Genomic DNA, 25,578 nt, shown 5'->3' with positions numbered 1-25,578 from the left:
AAAGAACAATGTCAAAATTAACAACAGGCAAGTGCGCCTGAAAATATTGTTGTGTAAGATGTTACAATGATTATGTTAATGGCTGAATGCCTATTATTTCTATTTTACAATAGCTTCTTAAACGAAATCCCAGAAATAATACTAGATTAGTGATTGAGCCAGAATATATTGTTTTCTTTTTTTTTCGTAATTTCCTTGTTTTTAGTTACTTCAGACATCAAAGTAACATCGATTTTTGCAAATATCTTCAACACAAGTTGTCTACATAGGAACATTTATTAGGTATAGTTCTTTTTTTCGTAGAAAAACAAAGTATTTTTAAATCGACGTGTATTTAAAATAACATTTTTCACCTACAATTTTACAGTGTCAAAAGAACACAATATAGATGAACTACAACATTTTCGACCTTCCACAATGTCACAGTGACATGCACCATGTCAAGTCATCACAGTGACAATTCACAATTTAACATCAGCTGCTTTTATGTTTTTATGGGCGGTTCATTTTGCCGGGCCGCTCAATCGCCTGAGCTTGCTCAAGTGTTATGAATTATTGAAATGAAATGACACTCAAAGACGCCAATTGCAGACTTGAGTCTGACTCTATGCTTAACTGAATCGAACTTTGAAATCGTTTCATAATATGGGCCTAAGTTTTTGAGCCATATAGTTGAATGGTGCTTGAATACTGAATTTCTTTTCGCAGATAATTCCATTCCGTGTCGCGGCGTACGACACCTCAATCGGCAAGATGGCTTTCTTCGACCCGACGAGGAAGGAGGACTTTGATTTCATATCTGGAACTAGGATGCGAGGTAAAACCACTACTTTTCACCTGAAACAAAGAGAACCATTATTAGCTGTTATTTTTTTTATTACGTAAATTATTACTGCCTTGACTTTTTTTTGTACTATGCTGGTATTGCTGGTATCTCAATCTGTTTTATGTTAATACATACCATATTATTATGTACGAGAGTATTTTTTGGAGAGTCAAGAAAATCACTCGACTGATCGCGTTCAGATGAATGTAATTCTTAAACGCAATGGTGAACTTAAATGAATTTTGTACCAGTTTGTATTGAAGAATTAAGCTACCTGCACTTTTTTTTAGATTTGTGTGATGGCTAGAAATATCCCATTCTCATTACTTTCTGACACCCCTCTTATACATATATTCTTAACAGCACAACAGACTGCATTTTGTTGCAAAATAGCACCTTTCGCCACTACTCAAGATGCCACATCGTTTAACATGAGCTGTCATACAATAGTAACTCTGTAACAGTTAGGTAATTGTCAATTGATAATATGTTTTTTCCACAGGTCTTGCCAGAGCAGGCAAAGAGCCTCCAAAAGGCTTCATGGCGCCCACCGCGTGGAAAGTCCTGTCAGAATATTACCAATCTCTAAAATCCAAGATGGAAACCAACTAATTTATAGCCATAATTATTCCGTCTTAGCTGAAACTATTTTAATAGGCGCCATTTGATTCTACAAAATTTCCTAGTCATTAACTTTTGGGAACTACACTTTAAAATTATTCTATTATACACTTTTTCCCTATTGAGTTAGTACATTAATCCTCTCTGAAATTATGTCATGTTCGCTTATTAAAATAGTTGTAAAGATAGAACATTCTTAAATTACCTTAAGATTGACCCAACTTTGACTTATAAATTGATTTTATTTTTAGGTAAATATTCATATTATTTTATTGTAAATTATGAAATCAACGAAAATTTTATTTTGGTACTTATTTATGACCTATTGTTGTATCTGGTGCAATATTTATTTTTAACAAATTGTTTATTTTATTACTTGATTTACACATTCCTTAAGAATTATTGTTTCTTGAGATTAGAGATTATATTTACATTCCGTTTTGGAGAATTCAAATTATATAAAATAGACGACAAAATAGATGTTTGGGACATGCGCTACATTTATGTAATGATTTTATATTATGTTAGCTGAGGTACATAAGTTTATAATGTTTTATGTTAGAGTTATGTACTTGTAAATGTATTGTTAATTTTAAGAAGTCTAATATAAATTGTTGTAACATCAGTGAAGGTGCTTATAAAACTATGTAATAGTCAAAGTATTATACTTGAATGTATAAATATAATGTACAATCAATAAGTGAGTGGTTTCATTTAATCCCAACTAATATTATAAATGCGAAAGTAACTCTGTCTGTCTGTCTGTTACGCTTTCCCGCTTAAACCTCGCAACCGATTTTGATGAAATTTAGCATAGAGATAGTTTGAGTCCCGGGAAAGAACATAGGATAGTTTTTATCCCGGTTTTTGAAACAGGGACGCGCGCGATAAAGTTTTTCTGTGACAGACAAAATTCCACGCGGGCGAAGCCGCGGGCGGAAAGCTAGTATGTTAATATATGTGGATGGCTCGACTTCTTCCAAGCAACAAAAGGACGGATTAAAATTTCTTGGCGATTGGAGTCGCTTCTAAAACTCTATTTTAAATAAACAACTTGAAAAAAATCGAACTGTCTAAGGAAAACGCGGCCACAATAATAACACTATATTTGAACTATTTTATTACACTTGAACGGGTTCATCCAGTGTCTAAGTAGCTCAGTTGGAAGATATGCATCTGCACCAGTGTTCTTTTTTTCAACTTTTATACTTTTAACTTTTTATACTTTCAACTCTGTGATAAAAAGCGAAAGGTCGTGGGTTCGCTTCCCGCCTTAGGCAGTTCGATTGTTTCAAGTTGTTTATTTAAAAGAAAAGACGGATGTTGTATAACAACTTACAAGGGATTTACAATAGATTTATCGAGTCTCATAATATCTACTAACTACTTACATGAGGCTTTGAAATTAAGCAAATACGTCACAATAAAGTTTCAGATTTTATGGAAGAAACTTATTTTTCAGTACAAACATTAATTCATTTAGAAACAACCCATTTGACTTTAGCCTTGCTTTGGAGATGTGGTTTCGATTGGTCAGAGAAAAAAAGGGTCAGTGGATGTCGTAGTCCTATCCTAAGGGACAAATATACGATCATCAGGCCTCCCCAACCCGTTAGGCCAGCGTTGGCAATGATTCCCTGTTGTCCCCCATTTTAAAGTCTTTGATACAATCTGGGGTTATATTTAAGCATTGGTTTTCTTACATAATGAAGATTTAGGTCTATGAAAAAAGTTACCAATAGATTTGTTAAAGTTTTTACACTTTCATTTAATAATTTTCTTGAAATTCCACACCCGCCCACCACGAATCTGATTAAAAAAATAATCAGTTTAATCATTAATTATCGTACGTAATTCACATAACAACGTAAATCTGACTGAATGATAATGATAGCGACTACATTTCTTATCAGTATCGTAAGGTCGTGTGCCTACACAGTGCGTGCGTCACGCCATAGTAGACTCTATTGCCTACAAAATACGAAAATGGCTATATTAGTATGCATTGATAGTGTTAATCGAGTCAGTGACGAGTTGTATCGCTCCGTGACTGCTCGTATCCAAGATGTCGGTATGCTTAGTGGCCAAGCAGTTGCTTAAGTGTACGAAGGGAACCGGTCTGCGATGTATGTCGCACTATCCTATAGACGAGCATGTATTTGGACTGTCCTCCGAGCAGCAACAGGTTAATAATTCATTTTTAAAGAGATAATGACTAGTTATTGTTTGTTGACTTCGATAAAAACTGATGTAACATTCCTTACAACATTATCTTGAGGCGCCCAAGTTTCACAAATGAAGCTAAGTAAACACGATTAATAAGTTGTGTAATTAAAATCAATTAGGAAGTATTTTAGTGCTGCAAAACATCTGTAAAAATAGCATTTACATATCTATTGACTTCAAAATTTGTTAAAAACGAAAAGAAATTACATAGTTGAAAGGTCAAGTTTTAAATGTTTGAGTTCGGGTACAGACTTCTCAACTGGCGCTGCTTATTTATGTAATTTCAAAAAACATTTTAATTTCTTGTACTCGTGTAAGTAGGCCTACATGTATTTTGCATTATATTGTTACTCGTAGATTTCAGCTTGTTATAAAATAATATCAATCCTTGGACTGTAATTTGTAATTCCGGGGAGAATGTAGCCAGACTTTAGAACAGTGTGACTCTTCTGGAGTCTTGTGATAAGAGTTTAAAAAAAGAGAAAAAGCTGAACCAATTGTGACAAATAAATGGTGTCTGTGTGGTAGACTTACGATGTGCTTACGACTTGATTCATATTACAGCTGCGACAAGTAGTGTTTGATTTCGCCCAGAAAGAATTGGCGCCAAAAGCATCCGAGATCGACAAACAGAACAATTTTGCAGAACTACGGGACTTCTGGAAGAAACTAGGACAGTTGGGCTTATTAGGTAAGTTAAAGACCATGGAAACTGCAGAAAATATAAATGAAATTCTTATGGCAATTGTCTTCGAGAAGACAGCTAGGAAATTAGGGACAATAGGTATCTCCTTTTAAAAGGAAATTGTGCCGATTAAGTGAAGCGAATATGACACGTATCTAAATGCTGTATGCAAGTTCTCAGCACTTGTTTAGATAGGTAGAATGAAGAATGAAGTATTTTTGACAAACTTGTAGTTATTTCTAATTACAAACAATTTCAAAAACAAGAAAATAAAGTCCATGGCCTCAAGTTTTTCATTTTTAGAATACAATAAATCATAACATTTCCTGTCACTGACACGAAATTCGCCATTTTAGCCTTGGTTGGCAGTTCGGCTTGGTTTTTCCGTAACGATGAATTCATCGCTACACGCTACACCCTTAATAATGGACCACAGTTCTAACTTCTAGCAACCCATTACGGGTCATGTCGTCTCGTTCTATCGCAAAGAATCACCATTTAATGAGAGAGAGAGAAAAAGGGAAATGGGCAGCTGGAACTGTGACCCACTGTATGTACCTAAGCACACGCATTTAATGGTTTCTGTTTACATGTAGGTATTACAGCAAGTCCCGACTATGGCGGCACTGGGGGCAAATATTCTGATCACTGCGTTATCATGGAGGAACTCTCCAGGTAAAACTTTTGAAATTCCATTGAAAAGAGGGAAGGCTTTCTTTACAAAGTTTAACACAATCATGGCAATATTTTAACTATATAAGTAATAGTTTTTATTTCATAGACACAAAGATTCGCATTTCGCAAGCAAGAGTTGAAATATGAGATTATCGTGTACTAAGATTGAGTTGCACCACATTAACTTAAACGGTAAATAGTATAACTTTAACCGGTGTTATTGTATGAAGTTTCAAAAACTTTTGACTTTGTTACGGTTAAGTTAAGGTGGTGAAACTCAGCCCTAAGACTGAAAAACGATGTTGGTAAATCACTATTTTGAACATGTTGTAAAATAATTTTCAGAGCTAGTGGCGGTGTCGCTTTGTCGTACGGAGCACATTCAAATTTGTGCATTAACCAAATTAATAGGAATGGGACACATGAACAGAAAAGCAAATATTTACCCAAGGTAAGTTAGGCTAAAATTCAGAAGTAAATCGATCCCAAAATTAGAGCTCTAGTCTCACGCGCCTTGGCTGTATAATGCTCGAAGGATTTTAAGACCTTTCTTTTCGTTTTAGTTATGCTCAGGAGAACATATGGGAGCCCTAGCCATGTCTGAACCAGGAGCGGGATCCGACGTCGTCTCCATGAAGACCAGGGCCGAAAAGAAGGGGGACTACTACGTGCTAAATGGCAACAAGTTCTGGATTACGAACGGACCCGATGCTGATGTTTTGGTGGTAAGTAAAATAATGTAATCTTTCTAGAATAGCTGATCTATCCTAGTGAGTGGTGATCATAGTTCGTTATCCTAGTAAGAAAAAATCCCTTTGGCCACATACATGGTCCTACTGCCTTTGTCTTACCGATCGAACCACATGAACTTTTTCCCGGTTGGTTCTATAGACTTACAGGAATCATCATCACCATTCAAACCAAAAAACCACAGCAGTTTTGATAAAACTTCTACTCAAAAATTACTAAAAAATAACATCCTCAGACAGATGTTACATTATTATGATGATGCTTTAGAAAAGTCTACTAACATCGTGCTGTTGATTTATTTCAGGTTTATGCAAAAACGGACCTAGCAAGTAAGCCACAACACGGAATAACAGCGTTTCTGATAGAAAAAGGATTCCCTGGCTTCACTACAGCGCAAAAACTGGACAAATTGGGAATGCGGGGATCTAACACATGCGAGCTTGTTTTTGAAGACTGTAAAGTAAGGATTACTAACACATGAGTAGGTATTGTTTACCAGTGAGTGATATACGGCTCAGAAATCAGAAACGAGGCCCTATAAATAAGTTCAGAGTTGCACAGCGTGCTATATGAAGCTATGCTCGGTGTTTGTTTACGAGATCGAATCAGAAATGAGGAGATCCGTAAACGAACTAAAGTCGTTGACGTAGCCCCATAGCAAGCTGAAGTGGCACATAGTACGTAGAACTAACGGCCGATGGGGCAGCAAGGTTCTGGAATGGAGGCTACGTACTAGAAAGCGCAGCGTAGTAGTCTAAGATCCCACTATACAACGACCTTCACCGAGATGCTTATTTGATGAAACATATTTTATATTTAATTTAACATGTCAATAATTATATTGCTTAAGGGTTGCCTAATAAATTTCAGTCCAGGATATGATTAAATAATCATTAAAAAAAGATTTCTTTTTAAATATTTCATCGGTTTGACTATTAAACAAACTCCATACCAGTCGAAAGTATGAAGCCCATAGAATATGCAAACGTTAGGTTGCCTATTATTTTCCAGTCATAACTCTCGGGTTGCCAGGTATAAACAGGTAAATTGATAGAGCATTTTGCACCGGTCTGATTATTTAATCAAATTTAAATGAAAATAAAGATTATTTCATTATGAACACGGTGGTATAGGGTTGCCTGCGAAAAATCAGTCCTGAATGACGGTTGTCGAATTTTGTAAAGTGAAATTAAAACTGAAAGGTGACATTTTTCGAGTAGTTGGCAACATTTGGGAAAGACGAGTTGTATGAGGCGTTTGTGTGTCTTGTCAAGAGGTATCGCTTGGGTGAAGAAATTTCTAAAGTGTTTCCATGCTTTGGGAGATTTGGTCCAAAAATGTCGAAAGTGGAAATAACGACTTCCGGTCAAAAATTTGGATGACGCCTCCTGCAAAAGGGTCGTGCAAATGATATTTGACCATTTTCATCTCGATCACCTGGCAACACTGGCAGCTACGGGGAAAAGTATTTTTTTTCGACATGGGTGTCTTTAAAGTTAAGGACGGACAGAAGGAGATATGGTAGAAAAAATCCAAAAATGGGGTTTGGTCGGTTATACGACCCAAATTATGGGAAAAATCCGAAAATTCAGAAAATCAAGATGGCGACCGAGTGAGCGGTCATTTTGTAAAAAGTTTCAGATTTCTGATTTTTCAAATGCATTTTTTGGGCAGTTGGCAACATTTGGGAAAGTCGAGTTGTACAGAGCGATTACGTAGTTTGCTGAGGAGTATCGTTTGGAAAAACAACATTTTCCAGTGTTGCCATACTTCATCATCATCTTTATTTTCATTTAAATTTGATTAAATAATCAGACCGGTGCAAAATGTTCTATCAATTTACCTGTTTATACCTGGCAACCCGAGAGTTATGACTGGAAAAGAATAGGCAACCTAACGTTTGCATAATTATTCTATGGGCTTCATACTTTCGATTGGTATGGAGTTTGTTCAATAGTCAAACCGATGCAATATTTAAAAAAAATCTATTTTTAATGATTAATTAATCATATCCTGGACTGAAATTTATTAGGCAACCCTTAAGCAATATAATTATTGACATGTTAAATTGAATATAAAATATGTTTCATCAAATAAGCATCTCGGTGAAGGTCGTTGTATAGCGGGATCTTATACTATAGGACGTACACCCACAAGGTGGACCGACGACCTTGTAAAGGTAGCAGGCGCAGGAAGGCGCTGGATGCAGGCCGCAATGAGCTCCACATTGGGAAACCTAGCAGTGGACGTCCTATGGCTGAAATAATGAGGTATTGTTCCGTGATTGCAACTACAGCGCGGGGTCTTTGCATGTTTGACCTGATAGATTAGGTTAAATGAAAGACATACAAAAATAACATTTTAAATGCCTATAAGAAAATCAATTTATATTACAGGTACCTGCAGAGAACGTTCTTGGCGAAGTGAACAAAGGAGTCTACGTCCTCATGTCGGGCTTAGACCTGGAACGGTTGGTGCTGGCTGGAGGACCAGTAGGGATAATGCAAGCGGCTATAGACGCTGCATTCCAGTACGCTCACACTAGGAAACAATTCGGAAAAAATATCGGGGAATTCCAGCTGCTACAGGTTTGTGACTATTTCATAGCTGCATTTCAACGTGATAGTTTTTCGCATTCGTTTAGTCAATCCCTTTAAAGTTTTTTATTGGAGCAATAAACTTGTAAATCTAGATGGATATCGTGAAGTTTGTTAAAGACAGAAGTTACCGTGGACTGCCTTAGCATTTTAATCAGTTAGGATTAGGGGAGTGATCTCAAGTTACGTAATCTTTTGAACCTAAAGCCTTCTAAAGGTTGCGTTCTAACAAGTAGACGTAGACACAAGAAATTTTACGCATGCCTATGCACTGTCTCAAAAAAAAAGCCCACCTTTACCTTTAGGCGCATCACGCGACCCTCTTCAGATCGTCGGTCTACCGAGTAAAAGCCTTGCCTACACTGTGTTCCGGTCCGTAGTTGTGATTCGAGCACTTACTGACGCAACGGTCATCCATCCTACGAGCTCTATGCCACGCCCCGAAGTTTGGCACTAAGTTATCAATCTTAAACCGTCACTATGTACAATTTCAGGGTAAAATGGCGGACATGTACACGACGTTAAGTGCGTGCCGGAGCTACCTGTACAACGTGGCGAGGGCATGCGACGAGGGGCACGTCAACAGCAAGGATTGCGCAGGAGTCATCCTGTACTGCGCGGAGAAGGCGACGCAAGTGGCGCTAGATGCTGTGCAGATACTAGGTATTTTTATAGCAGACTAGCTTTCAGCCCGCGGCTTCACCCGCGTGGAATTTTGTCTGTCACAGAAAAACTTTATCGCGCGCGTCCCTGTCTCAAAAACCGGGATAAAAACTATCCTATGTCCATTCCCGGGACTCAACTCAGTGGTTTAGGCGTGAAAGCAAGACAGACAGAGTCACTTTCGCATATAATATTAGTATAGATAGTATAGATTAGTATAGAAGTAAAGATTAATTACCCTTCCTGGTTCTAATTTGCGATCGAACTGTAGATCTAATATGCACCATGATTATAGACAGATTATGTAAAAAGACCTGCTTTTATCGTCAGTTAAAATACGATCATAAAGAGATGTACCTACAAGTAATAACGTACGAATATTATGGGAAAGGTCAATATTCCCTGAACTGAATTTCTTAAGTAGGTAGTTTTAAGCTGATCTGCTGGTGACTGTCTATCTCAGTTTACTACTTTTCTCTATGATAAAGAAAAGAACACTTAGTTCTATTGATACAGTTTTAGCATTAAAAACACGTCAATAACAAGAACTGCGCGTGAATTATCCAGTTTATTGCGCAGAGATGCTTTATAAAAATTATGTTGATAAGGGTTTTGTATCAAACTGCATGAATTCGTTATCCCAAATGCGCGTCATTCTTATTTATATGCGCATGCATTCCGTATTGGCTCCAAGGTCACGACAACTGACAAGGATCAGGCTACGGGGCCTCTATAAAATTTTTGATTATACCTATAGAAAACAATAGCCTTCTACTACAAAACTTTGAAAGAACTGTGTTATGAAAGGGTATATGGGTGCAATCTTAAATGTTTATTGCTTATTAAATTTATTAATCCCTTAATCATTGTTTTTCAGGTGGCAATGGCTACATCAATGACTATCCTACCGGCAGACTGCTCAGGGATGCCAAGCTGTATGAAATTGGTGCAGGCACATCAGAAGTCAGAAGAATGCTTATTGGTCGTGCATTGAACAATGAATACAAATAATTATTTTTGTTATTGATTTTCTTACGTAACAAATAATATAAGAATAAAACTACCTCTTCTACATTTGTAAAAGACTATAGTCACTTTGATTTGTCCCTAATTAGAAACTAAGATTTAGGTAGGATTTTAAACTTTCGCGTTCCATTTCAACTAAAATAGTAAGACATAATCATGCCGTGGATACATCATGTAAGTCATTAATAAACGTCGCGTTAGGACCCGTGTCTTACTATTTTAAGATTTAGGTAGTTCATTGTATGACTTAGGTCTTAGATAATGAATTAATTAATTAGATCAGTTATTAACAAAATCCAAGATAATTGGAGGCATAAAGATGAGTGTAATTAGTATAGTCCAATAAGAATAAATGGTTTGGTAAGAATATCTATTCAGAATAACAAAAATATGTACACACCTCTTTTTTCTGCTTATCCTAAGTCACCAAGTTGACGGAAACTTCTTGCAGTTTCACTTCCACCAGAAACTTACGGAGAAACTTATTGATAGTGACTCCACATAATGCCACCATTTTGGAGGAATGTACAGCATCTGTCCTGCACGCAGCACGCAACAGTATACCTTAGCGTCTTTGTATTTAGGATACTTTTCATAATCAGGGAACCGAGGGTCTATTCGTGCTGTGTTGTGTAGCAACTCATGTTCATGAGGATACAAGTTCTCTGTGTCTTGAGGAGAGAATAAGAATACTTGTTTTTCGCCAACAACTTGAGTGAACAAGTTACGTTTATGGTCATAGTGCAGTGGAGAAATTGTGCCCTTGGGTCCGTACCACGCCATCATATCAACTGCCTCGTTAGTGTCAGCGAAGCTACAGTATTCAGGCTCTGCAATGTCTTTCTTTAGTTCTGGAATTTGCTCAAATAACTGATATTGGGCCAGATAGCCTGTGGGGCCATTTGATTGGTAGACAAAGTCCTTAATGAATTCCTCAATTGTCATCAGCTTTTGGGTCCAATCTTTCTCTGTATAATCACGCCCAATTTCGATTGAAACAGTCCTGGGCCCAGCCAGTTTTATGAAGTAGTTTTGATCTCGCCATTTACTCAACGCTGGCCAGTGGTTGATACAGTTTCTTAATATAACTGGCTTCTCTGCTAGTATGTAGTTTCTGTAAAAGTTCTCCATGCTAGGACAATCTATCACCTCAATTGGTTGTGCATTATACTTTGTGATATCAACCTCAACAGTCCCTTGATTCTGACTAGAAGTTTCACTCAGATCATGTGTGATCAAATTAAATGAACTCAGTAGTGTTGCGCATGTTTGCAATAAATCAGGGTTTCCATCTACAGGGCATCCAAACAGTATGCCAAAGTCAATGATCTTGAACAGATCCTTGACTAAGCTTTCGGTCGCGTTCTCAGAAGATTTCGTGATAGCCAGCAACTTTATATACGACGCGATGGTTATCGTTTTCCTGAGATAAGGCTTTACCTCCTTCCAGTTTCCAATGTTCACTTGCTCATACATGTAGTCTATTACAGCCTGTGTTCTAACAGCTGCAAGGTGATCCAAAGAAGCCGTGTCCCTCAGGTATTTTTCAAGCATAACTTTGCAGGTCGCATTGAGTTCAGAAATTTCATGTAGTGATTCAGAAACAGATGTTTTGAACTCTTCTAATTTTCCAAAGATTTCACTACAAGCGGTCATTGTATTCTTTTTACAGAAATTAGTGACTAGATGAAGTTTTCTATTAGGCGGGCTGGTAAACACTGACTATTTGCTCTCTTAACTTGAATTAATTCACGTCTGACAATGGAGAATAAAAAAACAACCTGAAAAATCAATCACTCACTTTTTATTTTTATTTTGCTTTGATTGATGATTGACACATGCGGCTCATTACACGCGTTTGTGTTTGTTTTGTTACAACATGTTAACATCAATATGCGTGAAACGAAACGTGACTCTATAGTCTATGCTATGGTACAGATAATGTGTAGGGCAGCGAAGTTGTTGTAGGTGTTGTTATTGAAAGGCCGTGGTTTCACTAATTAAGTTTATTGCCAGGTCTGCACAGTTTAATACACACAATCACAAGTGTAATGGCCGGAGTACGAAACGCTACTGGGCGCGAAAGGCGCTCAAAATACATACGTCACAAGATCGAACGAATGAAGGAATGAATGAGTTTTAGTGTTGGAACCCAACATGCTCCACCTCTACAAAAGGAGAGAACTCTTATTTATAAGCAAGTTACAATTACCAATAACAGCGATCTTTAATACATTAAAAAAGGAACTTGTGACACTATGTATGGACTTACATAAGATATTAATTTTAATATGAAAGGTGAATACATTTTTACTTATACAAAGCTTAGTTACTACTCAATGAACAACGATGTCCAAAGGATAAACACAAAAAAAAAGGAATACAAAGCTACAAGGCAACCTATTTGTCACTATGTTACCTAGTTAGTACTTAACATTAACTTATAATTAATTATTATCATCTATAGGTAGGATACAGATTTTACGAATAGAGCGCACATGGCTCTTTCTATTAGACCTTATTACTTCTACCGCTCTTACGCGGCCATCATGACCAGGAAAAACCTTAGTTACTCTAGCCATGGGCCAAGACATTACAGGTACATTATCCTCTTTCAAAATTACAATTGTGCCTACCTTTACATTGGGTAAGACATCTAGCCATTTAGGCCTATTTTGCAAACTATTAAGATATTGCTTGTACCACATTTTCCAAAATGATTGTTTAATTTGATTACATAGCTGCCAAAATTTAAGTCTGTTAGAAGGAATATTTGTTACATCATTTTCAGGGTACATTGTTAATGAATTTCCTATTAAAAAATGTCCCGGTGTCAAGTAACTAAAATCATTTACATCTGACGACAATGGAATAAGTGGTCTTGAATTCAATATACATTCAATTTCAATTAAGATTGTATTTATCTGTTCATAAGTTAACAATTGTGATTGTAACACTCTTTTTAAGTGGTATTTAGTGCTCTTCACTGCAGCCTCTGCAAGTCCCGCAAATGTAGGCGAGTAGGCCGGAACAAAATGAAAGTTTATGCCTTGATTGGCAGCAAATTGACATACTTTATTTTGGTGACTACCAGATGCCTGCAGTGAATAGAGCTCAGCTAATTGGTTCCGTGCGCCTTTAAAGGTGCTAGCATTGTCAGAGTAGATTTCCCTGGGCAACCCTCTTCTAGAGATAAGTCGTTTGAGGCACGCTAGATAGGTTTCTGTGGTAAGATCTGATGCGAGTTCAAGATGAACCGCTTTTGTAGCAAAGCATACAAATACGCAGATATAGCCTTTACCCACCAGGGAGCGTCTCACGCGCGAAAGTTTTACATTTATAGGCCCAGCAAAATCCACTCCAACCTTTTCAAAGGGGCGACTCATAGCGGTCACTCTATCGGCTGGCAAGGAACCCATCAACTGCTTGGAGGCACTAGCCTTGTGTCTGAAACATAATACACAATCCTTAGTTAATTTCTTAACATACATTAAACCGTTTGTAATCCAAAATTTTTGATTTAAATTACACAATAATAGCTTCGGTCCCGCATGTAACAGTCTTTCATGCTCAGACTTTATAATACAATCAGTAATATGACATTTTTTGGGCAAAATAACCTGATGCTTATGTGCATATGGAATATTAGAATGGTGTAGTCTGCCGCCAACACGCAAAATGCCTTTACAATCTAAAAATGGGCATAGACTTTGCAAGGGACCCTTAACAGGTTTATTATTTCTTAAACATGCAATTTCGTCCTTAAAATATAACTCTTGTTCATTCTTAATTATCAACAATAAAGCATTATTCAATTCAGAAGATGACAAATAATTGTAAGATATTTTGTCACCTTTTATGTTGTTTACAAACCGCAATACATAAGCCAACGTACGTACCATCTTGTGTATGCCAGAATAATTACGTAAATGGTCAAAAATGTCACCCGTGTATGTGGAGAGTTGACTGGTAGAGAATGCTGACCCGGACTTGGTCTCAGGTAAGTCTGCAGGTAAATCTATTTCAGAGTCAAAATTGCATTTATTATCGAGCAAAATTTCAGGCCCATCCCACCACATGCGACAATCGTGAAGCTCACTGGGTGAAACGCCCCTACTTACATAGTCCGCAGGATTGTTTTCAGTGTTTACATAAAGCCAGCGACAAACAGATAGATTTTTGGTAATCGCTTTAACCCTGTTCGCGACGTATGCATTAAGTAACATGGGTTCTGCGTGCAACCATGCGAGTACAATTTTTGAATCAGTAAAACAGTAAACATTGTTTATATTATGTATTAATTTTAGCGTGCAATAGACCTTTGACATAAGAATAGAGAGTAGCAGGGCTGCGTTAAGCTCTAAGCGCGGCACAGTCTTGTTTTTGTCCTGAAGCGGATTGATGCGCGATTTTGAACATAGCAATTGCATTTTTACATTACCATTAATATCTGTAACTCGCATGTACACGCAGCATCCATATGCCGTAGAACTGGATGCATCTGAGAATCCTATCAATTCAATTTTATCTGTATTATTAACATGTATATTTCTAGGAATATAAATTGGCTCCATCATAGCTAATGCAGCGGAAAACTCATGCCACGCATGCCTAATGTCATCATCAGGCGTGGAATCCCAGGCGGTTTTAGAAGCCCATAACCTTTGCATGATAGCCTTTGCTTGCACAATTATAGGACTAACAAATCCCATGGGATCATACATTTTCCCAATATATGAAAGAATGTCTCTTTTTGTGCAATTATTATTATTATATGGCTCTGGACAAGACATTTCGAACTTGTCATCTTTAACTATTAATTTCAAACCTAACGTCTTTAACAGGCAGTTGTCTTGCTGAAGCTCTATATCATCAAAGTGGCGTTCAGCTGAGGGAATGTCAGTCAGTACCCTATTATCATTGGATGACCATTTATGTGTGTGAAAACTACCTAAGCTTAGGAGCTTGCGAAGTTGTGATTTTGCCTCTAGGATAATATCTAAATTATTATTTGCATACAGGATATCATCAACATATGTGCAGTTCTCTATAATAAATGAAGCCAGAGGATAGGTATGCTTATGTTGCATTGCTAATTCTTTTAGACAGCGAGTTGCTAAATAGTTTGAACTCTTTAACCCATAAGTAACCGTGTCTAATCTTATACACTTAATAGGTTCATCAGGGCTATCCCTCCATAGTATGTTTTGCAAACTAGCATGCTCCGGTATAATACGCACATTTCGAAACATTTGTTTTATGTCGGAAGTAAAGTTAAAATCGCCAAAACGAAACAGTAATAAAATTTCAAACAAATCTCTTTGTACAGTCGGCCCATTCAAAAGCAAATCATTTAAAGACACCTTTTTGTTAGTCTTCATTGAACCGTCAAAAACTGTACGCAATTTAGTAGTTTTACTGTCAGGCTTTAAAACTGCATGATGAGGCAAGAAATAAACTGCATTTTTATTCAATTCATACAGTTCAATATCTACATATTGGCCATGTTGCAAGTTAATATAATCATGAATAAATTTTTGGTACTCAATAAAAAGATATGGATCATTATGCAGCCTTTTCTCTAAGTTTAAAAACCTTTTTAAAGCAAAATTAAAGGAATCACCTAGTGCATCATTGATTTCATCAAGAGGTAATTTTAAAGGTAAAGAGACTTCAAAACAATTTTCTTTTATCTGAACAGTACTTTTAAAAATATACTCGCAGAGCTCTTGCTCTGATGACCTTTCATCATAGATCTGAGGAACGCTTTCTGTCTTCCAAAATTTACTTAAGGTTTCATTAATGTCAGACTCACAAGTAGTACACTTTAACGTTACCTTGTTGCAGACCTTAGATGAAATATGTGGTAGGGTACCTCCAATTATGTATCCAAAATAAGTGTTGATAAGATGTGGTTGCGGAGTGCCGGCCTCTGATGCAGACTGCTGGCGCTCAGGCAGCACCGGCAGCTCTGTAGGCAGCAGCACCTGGAAAAATACGTCCGCTCCCATTAATACATCAATCTCAGCTGGTATATTAAATTGATCATCAGCCAATTTAATATTTTTAGGTATCAATATGTCAGATGCACTAAATTTGTGTTGAGGTAAATTGCATGTGATTTGATCAACAACGTGACAAGTGGCTGAAATTTTATATGGACAAGTTATTGAGTAAATCTCTAAAGGTAAGCAATGCTTTAACTTTGTCTGTGTTGAAGTTATGCCCACTACTTTGACATTGCTATCGGTGAGGTCCAGATCAAGCAGCCTTACTGCCTTTTGTGAGATAAAGGACAGCTGGGACCCACTGTCTAGTAGGGCTCTTAAGTAAACTTCAGTACCATCTCGAGCAATAAGTTTGACTTTAGCTGTGGGTAAAAGTACATCATTATTATTATTATTGCTTGCTGCTAGGGAAGCAGTAGATGATGATGCCGTATGAGTTTTATCTGAGTTATTACTCTTATGTGCGCTGCAATGCAGCAATGTGTTGTGGGCCTCTTTACATTCTGCACACCGAAAATGATATTTGCATTTTCCGGTGTGAGCCCCCAAACAAATATTACACAGGCCTTTATCCTTGGCAAATTTAATTCTGTCATTTGCATGCAGTAATTTAAAACTGTTACATAAATAAAGTTTGTGTTTCAACTTACAGTATAAGCATGTAGGCTCCTGCACAGCTGTGTAGGCTACCATTCTACCAACGGCATTGCCTTGCTCCTTTTGCGGCTGGCGTTGCTGCCCGTGGAAGCCCGGATCAGCATTCTCAAGCGCCAGCGCTCTCTTATCCAAGTATTCAAGGAAGGTGTTGATAGTTGGCTCCTTCGTGGCATCTCTTTCCATTTGAAATGCACGTGACGTGTATGCATCTAATTTGCGGTACAAAATACATAATATTATAGCATCCCAAAATGATACGTTTGGCTCCAAATTACTTAAAGCAGATATTTGTTGTTTTACATTGGACACAAATTCTCTTAAATTAACTGCCGTGGATTTTGTGATTGGCTTAAGATCCAACAATAAACAAATATGCTCATTAACGAGTTTGTGTTTGTTGTTGTATCTGTCTTCAATAATTTTAATTGCTTGACTGTAACTTTCACTAGTCAAGGGTAAGTTTTTTACAAGATCTAATGGCTCATTTTTTAAATATGATCGAAGGTAATACAGTTTTTGAACATTGTCAATGGAATCGTTTTGATCTATTAATGAGTGGAATAAGTTTTTAAATGGTACATAATCCGAGAACTTACCACTAAATATTGGTACATCAATTGGTGGTAAATGCAATTTGGACATTGGAGCTGAGTGATTCCTATTATCACGGCTGTTAAGTTCTTGGTCAATTACTGAAATGATGTTGTAATAGTTTTCCTCAAAAAGTTCGACATTTTCCTTGTCCTCTGGTTGGATGGTTAAAATCTTTATATTTAGCTTTTCGTATTGACTAAAGGAGTCGATCAATTTTTGCCTCTTAGCCATTAAGTTTTCTTTAGACAAGTTTTTAACTGACTGCGGTGTCGAAACAAGTGAAGTTAATCGTGTAATCGTACCTTTTACGTAGCCTCGCGCGGCTATTAGCTCGTTCAGCTCCATTGTCAAAACTTGTCAAATGCAAGAAAATACAAATGCTATAAATCACTATGTGGCTTAAAATTACACACTACGAGTATCACTGCACGAGTTGTCTTTCGACTTAAAAACAATAGCACTGCACACTAAGCAAATGGCGTCGGCGGTAAACAGCGTTGACAGATGGCAGCGGAAACAGCCGAAGCAGCAGCGAACAAGTGAACGATGACCGACGAGAGAACGAACGATGTTGTGCGTTGGCCAATCCTCGATGCGCGCGCGAACTTCAGGCAGCGCGAAGATGGATGTCACGCCCACTTCGTGAAGTAATTTGTTGCTGGCCTCGTGTTCCGGCGCCCCCCAACCCGCCGTCTTGCCGGGAATGCCGGGTTGCGTTTGATGGCGTTTGATGACGTTTGATGATTGTTGCAAAACTGACTTGCTTGATATCTTGCAATTTGCTGGTTTTGCATACGATGAACGATTTTTCTTGCAGTATTGAGTGCGTGTTTCTTAATGCGCACTATGCAGATAAATGCAAATTCCACAAAAGTAGGTGATGCAGGAGTTATATTGCGCGATGATGCGGCTCCCGTTGTTGTATTATGTGTGAATTGCAGGAGTTCTGTTGCGCGATGATGCGGCTCCCGTTGTATTATGAGTGCGATTTCTTGATGCGCACTATATGAATGCAGTTTCCACTGTATGTAGGTACAATTGCAGGAGTTCTGTTGCGCGATGATGCGGCTCCCGTTGTATTATGATGAGTGCGATTTCTTGATGCGCACTATCGGCACTATGTGAATGCAGTTTTCACGTGTATGTAGGCACAACGCAGGAGTTTTGTTGCGCGATGATGCGGCTCCTGTCCCACTTTATACACAATGGTGCAGACCAGGCAGTTCGAAGCTCGAAGGACCATGTAGGGCAGCGAAGTTGTTGTAGGTGTTGATTATTGAAAGGCCGTGGTTTCACTAATTAAGTTTATTGCCAGGTCTGCACAGTTTAATACACACAATCACAAGTGTAATGGCCGGAGTACGAAACGCTACTGGGCGCGAAAGGCGCTCAAAATACATACGTCACAAGATCGAACGAATGAAGGAATGAATGAGTTTTAGTGTTGGAACCCAACATAATGCATTCCAAGTCCCAACATTATTTTACCTCATTTTGCTATTAAAATTAAGGAATTAACTTACGCTCGAAGTCTCATAATTTTGCATTGTTTCAAAATTAAGAAGAAGAAGATTAATAACAAAAAAAAACTCACGCTGTCACTTTCATTGACCTTGACATTAAAAAAATTACTTTTTTTTGTCTATGGTCAATCATATGACTTTTCGCACGTGATCTGTCAAATTATTTACAAAAAGTGTTTGAAAAATTGGGGAAAAGATGATCAAACTTTTGATTTTCACAAAAAACTAACAAATCAAAGATGCCTGGTGAATCGAAGACGAAGTTCTTCGTGATATGTTACTGGTGACGCAATGGCATTGTTCGACAAATTCTTTTCAATAAAGAGAAAACTGGACAATGATCATCGCGGATCACGAAATCGGGCCAGGTACGTCATAGAATGCCTTTCATTCATGTAAGTCTATTTTTGAGTGGTGCGGCGTGCGGAAGAGAGGTTGACGCACGATGATCGGTCAGTGTTGGTGTCCGGGGTGCTCCATGACCCTTTGCGTCGGAACTGGTGACGCACGGGATGCTGGCGGAGCGGCGAGCATATGACTGCGGGGCGCGGGCCGCGGGCGTAGGCGGCCGCCCGGTCGTGTCGTTTGAGAGGGGCGGGGCGCGTTCACTGTTTACTTACTATTTACATTCAAACTTAGTTGTATTAGTACACCCGCACATTCCACTAGGGACGATCGTCGATTGTCATCCGGCCACCGATGTGCATTTAGTGAAAACATTGCCGTGATTTCGTGTTTGGGTAGTGAGTGCATGTGACACAGATTTCTCCTGTAAACATTTTGCTATTGATAAACGGCTGTGTGAAAAATAGCGACTATGAAATAAGATGAAATTTAGGTAATGTTGAACTCACATGTAGAGATTTTGATCATGATTTGTTGAGGTGGTGATCTAGCTAAGTCTACCTTGTACAAATGTATGCTTCCACTTGATCAGCCTATTAAACTTTGTGCTTGTTAGTTTGAAGCGGTGTAAACTTGTCTTTGTCCGCTGGTAATTTGTAAATCAGAGATCTTATTAGCAAGAGTCATGACAAAGAATTTGCCAATTGGGATCTAATAAGAAGGGTAATACAATCAATTTATTTGTTGGCACATGCATTTGTCTTGCTACAGATCAGTCCCTTGCAATTTTCAGTAAAGAATATTACACTCATTACTCTAAAACAATAACATTTATCTAACCATATTCAATCAAATTTTTTTTATTGAAAGATGACAAATAATCATGTAGGCATGAATTAAATCATGATAAATTAGCATGAATGGTGACAAATTAAAGGAGAAAGTTTATATAAAATTCAACTACTGAATGTTGCCAGCCTATGTTGCAGATTAATTTGCTCATTTGTTACTATATCAAATAACACAGATTGTCCCATTGTACATACTATAGGTTGCACAACCATTGTTTTACTGTTGTGTGAATGTAGTGAACAGTCAATGTACTGATATTGTGAGTGCTATAATATTTATGTAATGTAATCCTACTTATTTATACTTATTAAACTTATTATTTTTATTGTTTATTCACTTGTTATACTTGGCTACTAGTACTACTTTATGTGTGATAAAGTAGTACTAGTAGCCAAGTATAAGTAAAGTAATCAAGTTTGCTTAAAATCAATTTCAATCAATTCTTATTGGAATCAGTTAAGAAAATACACACATCAAAGGTCTATTAATTAAAATATGACCCTAACTAAGCTGCTTGCTTTTAATGTTTCTCTAAAAGTTAATTTACAAACTTAAAATATTTTTGTTAAAACCTCAATGGGCAGATATAGAATACAACAAATAGAACATGTTTGCCTGAGAATAAAACTGATGAGATTTTAATGTTCAAATCAAAAAAAAAATGTGTAAAATATCTTCCAGCACCTATTTTTAGCCATATTAATTATATTTTTTTGCTAGTAATCTTCATTACAGGAACTTTTGACTATTTGAGTTATCATGGTGTATAAAACAAATATATTACAAATTCCAAAATTGTAAAACAATAAGGTATTATTTTGTCTCAGGTCTTGCCAGATCAATTCAGAGCAAGTGAGATTGCTTCTGTTCAAAGAGTGCGACTGGAGAGGAAGGAAGCTTCTGTTTGACTCATCTACTATAGAAAAGGTAGCTGCCAACAAAAATGACAAGGTCAACAACAGACAGGTTGAGGAGTTCCCATGCATTGTGGAGGTGTCAGATGGATGGACTTACTTGGTAAGTGATTTTTGGATAGTATTTGTTATAGCAAGTCTAGTAGACATTAATAACTCTATAAATTCGTATAAGGAAAGAAAGATGTTGTTTTTAAACTTAATACTGCATTGAGAGAAAGGACTTAATTTTTTTTTAAAGAAAATCTTGATGGAAACTTGGTGTATAAGCTCCCTGGAATGGGCCTAAAGTACTGAATAAAATCCGAGGTATATGCTTCATCATGGCTTCAGCCAAACCAACGAGTGCAGATCGCGTCGGCGATGGCGAATTGGCTGAAGCTTTACAGAGTGCGGTTGTCTCCCGTTCTGATTGCCGGTGCGAGGTCTCCAATCTCCGAGAACCGCTATTCCCTCGGGCTACGTGTCTTTTCAAAGCTGAATTCAATGCTTTTATACTATTTGCGAAGCTTGAGTAAGCGCTATTTAAGTCAAATGTTTCGTAACTGACACTTTTGAGATAAGTTTCCTTTAAGCGTCACGGTTTACTGATCTGGGCGATCCTCATTTGTATTTCTGTCTTTTTCCGGTACGCCTGTATATGTAATAAGGTTGAATATAACTTATTTGCGAGCTAGCCTAGGGTGTACTCTAACTTAACTTTACGAATACAGTAGACTTATTCCACTCCTCCTTTTCTAGACATACTTTATGGGCAGATAGATTGCGTATGGGTATACATGGGTTGCGTAATTAGTCTTTTGTTTTACCCGACTGCGCCAGAAGGAGGGTTATTTTATTACTATTCCGTCAATTTTTCTTAAAAATATCACAACTGCCTTTAAATCTATCTATATAAATAAAAATGAATTGATGTTCGTTAGTCTGATTAAAACTCGAGAACGGCTGGGCGGTAGCGCATTTTCTTACATAACTTTTCAATTCCTATCATTGGAGGTCCGAAAATATTTCTCATACAATTTGATACCATAATGATCATTCTTCATAAAAAATTTAAAACCTACATATTTAAAAACATAATCATTGATATTCATAATATCACTAATCATACACTTAGTTTTTTTACTAATATTTGTTTTCATATATTTTTCTATACTAATGATCGAAACTCATAATCATTCGAATAAATAACTATAATATTCATAAATGTGATGTATCCTAATATTTGTTTTCATAAATTTATTACTCATAAGTGTATACATTTATCCATATTATTGAAAATCATTATGTCTATATTCGTATTAAATCGTATTTTAACATTAAATTAATTTGAAATCGTCCAAAACAGGCAATATTTTGTGCCACAAAACTAACGTGACAAACGAATCGCTGCAAAACCGACTCCACGTAGTCTTGTCTGCCCTACCCCTAGAGTGTAATTTAAAAGCCGGAGGCGCGGAGGGAGGGCAGCCCTCGCCCGCTGTAAGGCGCCGATGGCGATCCAAAAAGCCGAAGCTGCGGAAGCAAGCGTGGGTGCCTGAGCCTCGTTACGCAAGGGCGGAAGGGCTGCACATCCCGCAGCGCCGGAGACGAGGAGATACCAATGCATGCTGCATGCTTGCTTTCATGCTGCATGCTCTGCATGCTTATCTACTCTATTAAATTATATATGATTTTTTTAAAGATACGAGTATGTCTGTTATAAAGTAAATTATTCTGAACAACAACATTATGAGTTGAAGTATGTTCTTAGTAACAACATTATTAATTTAAACAATAATATGATCAATGAATGTTATGAAGAAAAAAAGATCTGAAAATAAAAATTATGTATTTTAAATGGTTCTTGGTAGTAACAGTATTGATAAAAAAATTATGATTACTAACTGTTATGAGCTCCGATGGTAGTAATAAAAATGTATGAATAAAAAAAGTATGAAAAATAAAATTATGAAGAGAGATTATTATGAACACAAATCGGTAGTAAGACAAAGAATAGGATTTAGAATTTTATGTGAGCCAATATATAAGGTGTTATTTTTTATACTGATCATACTTTACCAACGCATCTAATAAAATCATACAAATACAACCCAAGTGTTTTAAAAAAAAATTCAGGCTAGTTTTATTTTTGACTTTTCCTAACAAATAAAAGATATTATTTTTACAACCATCCTGTCTTCACTCACTGCCTCTCTCTCTTTCTTTATTCATTTCATTCATACGAGTACGAACAATGGCCGCGCGCGTTCATTCAACGTTCACACACATAAAGGTTAGATTACACTAAACCTACGTTACCAAAAATTATCACTCGTGAGTATGTACGATGTTACGTCATGTTAATAGGTACTACGCGCTGGGAGAAACAAAATCTAGCCACATAAGTAGGTAAATAAGTGTATTTTCATTAGTGTAATAGCGGGGGACTTTTCCAACGAACCGAGGCGAATCATCCGCGTTAAACTAGAAATTTAAAAAAGGATAGAAATTGGAATTCAATATCTACGGTTTCGTAATGCCTACGCAATTTATTTAGAGACGTAATAAAAAATTGATAGGTACATACCTATTACCCCTTATTTTCCTGTGTACCCTTGGCTGTTCCCTTGATGGTACAGTGGAAAATAAATTTTAACCGCTGTACCCTTGGCCGTAAAACCCAACCAACTTAAGTTGTACACGTGACCAAGAGGACTATCTTTTCTTGAATTTTGCCAAAAGACAAAAACAAATGAACATCGATAAAAACAAATGAAGTAACATGGATGTAGATAAAAGTAAAACCTAATTATAATTAATTAAGTACAAAGAATAGAGACAATATTACGCCATTTTCCTGTACCACTTCTGAAATGTCAAAATTGTAGTACTGTCAACCGTCATGTAATAAAACAATACCGCCATTCCTCTCAATAAAACAAGGTATATATCATCGTCAATGCAATTAGCTTCCATGATAAAATTTACAAAAAAATGTCCTAATAAATAAATAATGTAATTATTTTCTACTTTTTAGTGCAGGTTTTATTTTTTTTGTTAAAATTAATTTATTTCATGCTTTTTAGTTGATTAGTCCTTGTTTTTCTCACTGAAGATGGACAGTACCTATGTTTAATGAGATTGAGACTATAGTTTTCCATTTTAAGTGTAAATAATCTTCCCTACAAATACAGGCTACCTACTTTAAATAATTATGGGTAACTAAAAAGTATCATCTAACTCCTAACTTACGAAGTTTGACCTTTCATCATCAGTTCACCTAAAAAACCTGCAGTAATACAACTGTATGTACATACGTACCTAAAATATTTAAAGAATTATTCTCCAACTCCTAAGCGTTAAGGAGTTTTACCTTCCATCATCACCTCATCAACATTAGATGATGACTACCAGATGCATATACTTGAATATCTTTAGAATAAATATGAAAAACGATATTCGTGCCTATAAAATTTGAGGGTTGCCCTCGATTTCCCTAGGATCCCATCATCAGATCCTGACTGGGTGACAATGGGACCACCTCAGAAATGTACGCTATCGAACAAAAAAAAGAATTTTTAAAATCGGTCCACAATTGACGAAGTAATCGGTGAACATAAATAGAAAAAAAAATGTGTACCCTTTTTTGAAGTCGGTTAAAAATGGCGTAATATTGTCTTTATTCTATGTACTTAATTAATTATAATTAGGTTTTACTTTTATCTACATCCATGTTACTTCATTTGTTTTTATCGATGTTCATTTGTTTTTGTCTTTTGGCCAAATTCAAGAAAAGCTAGTCCTCTTGGTCACGTGTACAATTTAAGTTGGTTGGGTTTTACGGCCAAGGGTACAGCGGTTAAAATTTATTTTCCACTGTACCATCAAGGGAACAGCCAAGGGTACACAGGAAAATAAGGGCCTATTACTACTTCGCTTCGCTTCAGTGGAAATGCACCCTAATATTGAATATGAATAGGTGTTGTAAATAAAACTCACTAATCAATTTTCCTGGTTTTAATTCCTAAATTATGATTTGCCATCACACTTAAGATTCATTGATTTTACTTATTCACACATTTACCTATTTATAATGTTGTTATTTAAAGTTCCTAGGTTATTATTACACTAATCACAATACATTTTGAACGTCAAGCCTTTGTTGAATGTTCACGTAAACACTGTCTTGCACTGTCTAATCTAGCCACGATCGAATTGAGGTAATGCTTTCGGGCTGCACACTTGCTTGCTGTTCACTAGACACCACGTCGGATGTTGTATTCACAATTCGCGCACTAACTTTTTTACGGAAAAAGTCCCTTTCGCGTAAACAAGCACTCATCTGTCCAAATCACACTGTAGGTATGTACCTAGGTAGACTTCCGCAATAACCATCGATAGAACTCGGTCGCGGTCGTGGCCCTCTGGCAACAACTCCTTGATAAGGCATTCCGTATTTTTACGCAAAAGCCGCCGTCTGCGGCGCTCGCATCTGGGTACCGCCAGCACTGTGCCGGTGATTGAAATTGAAATCCAGAATTTCGTCCTCGAAGCGCACGGGATCTCGTCAAGTCAGGATACGGCTGCGCTCCCTGAAGCGCTGCGCGGCTCCAAACAAGCAAGGTGTGAAGGTT

At 37.0% G+C, this 25,578-nt stretch overlaps 5 protein-coding genes across 6 annotated transcripts in view; 3 read left to right on the top strand and 2 right to left on the bottom strand.

Moving 5' to 3' along the window:
- Positions 1-2,147, top strand: part of LOC135071208 (bifunctional 3'-phosphoadenosine 5'-phosphosulfate synthase) — a 31,980-nt gene extending 29,833 nt beyond the window's left edge. The window contains exons 13-14 of the mRNA XM_063964984.1: positions 709-817; positions 1,329-2,147. Of these exons, the coding sequence (XP_063821054.1) occupies positions 709-817; positions 1,329-1,438 (219 nt within the window). The 3' untranslated portion in view covers positions 1,439-2,147. The remainder of the gene's footprint in view (positions 1-708; positions 818-1,328) is intronic.
- Positions 749-11,958, bottom strand: LOC135071200 (bifunctional peptidase and arginyl-hydroxylase JMJD5). The gene is made up of 2 exons (XM_063964974.1): positions 10,470-11,958; positions 749-837 (listed from the first exon to the last, which is right to left on the bottom strand). Exon 1 carries the CDS (start codon positions 11,723-11,725, stop codon positions 10,523-10,525), a length of 1,203 nt encoding a protein of 400 aa, XP_063821044.1. The 5' UTR covers positions 11,726-11,958; the 3' UTR covers positions 749-837; positions 10,470-10,522.
- Positions 3,464-10,129, top strand: LOC135071199 (isovaleryl-CoA dehydrogenase, mitochondrial). Its single transcript, XM_063964973.1, has 9 exons — positions 3,464-3,632; positions 4,238-4,364; positions 4,955-5,033; positions 5,379-5,484; positions 5,597-5,758; positions 6,088-6,243; positions 8,180-8,371; positions 8,875-9,043; positions 9,921-10,129. Exons 1-9 carry the CDS (start codon positions 3,513-3,515, stop codon positions 10,052-10,054), a joined length of 1,245 nt encoding a protein of 414 aa, XP_063821043.1. The 5' UTR covers positions 3,464-3,512; the 3' UTR covers positions 10,055-10,129.
- A 3,553-nt stretch (positions 11,959-15,511) lies between the features above and the next one.
- LOC135071203 (uncharacterized) lies at positions 15,512-18,044 on the bottom strand. Its single transcript, XM_063964979.1, has 2 exons — positions 16,728-18,044; positions 15,512-16,056 (listed from the first exon to the last, which is right to left on the bottom strand). The coding sequence occupies exons 1-2, from the start codon at positions 17,671-17,673 to the stop codon at positions 16,022-16,024; spliced, it is 981 nt and encodes a 326-aa protein (XP_063821049.1). The 5' UTR covers positions 17,674-18,044; the 3' UTR covers positions 15,512-16,021.
- A 922-nt stretch (positions 18,045-18,966) lies between these two features.
- LOC135071193 (folliculin-interacting protein 2) overlaps positions 18,967-25,578 on the top strand; it is a 32,453-nt gene continuing 25,841 nt past the window's right edge. The window contains exons 1-2 of one of the 2 annotated variants that reach the window (XM_063964963.1): positions 18,967-19,219; positions 20,876-21,065. In XM_063964963.1, the coding sequence (XP_063821033.1) occupies positions 19,143-19,219; positions 20,876-21,065 (267 nt within the window). In that variant the 5' untranslated portion in view covers positions 18,967-19,142. Of the gene's footprint in view, positions 19,220-19,438; positions 19,690-20,875; positions 21,066-25,578 lie in introns of those variants that run through there. The other variant, XM_063964964.1, reaches the window with a different exon arrangement.

The sequence above is a fragment of the Ostrinia nubilalis genome, chromosome 4, assembly GCF_963855985.1.
Source record: "Ostrinia nubilalis chromosome 4, ilOstNubi1.1, whole genome shotgun sequence".
Classification (NCBI taxonomy): Eukaryota; Metazoa; Arthropoda; class Insecta; order Lepidoptera; family Crambidae; genus Ostrinia; species Ostrinia nubilalis.
The sequence above is the reverse complement of the archived record's forward strand: the minus strand, read 5'-3'. Positions and strand labels throughout refer to the sequence as shown.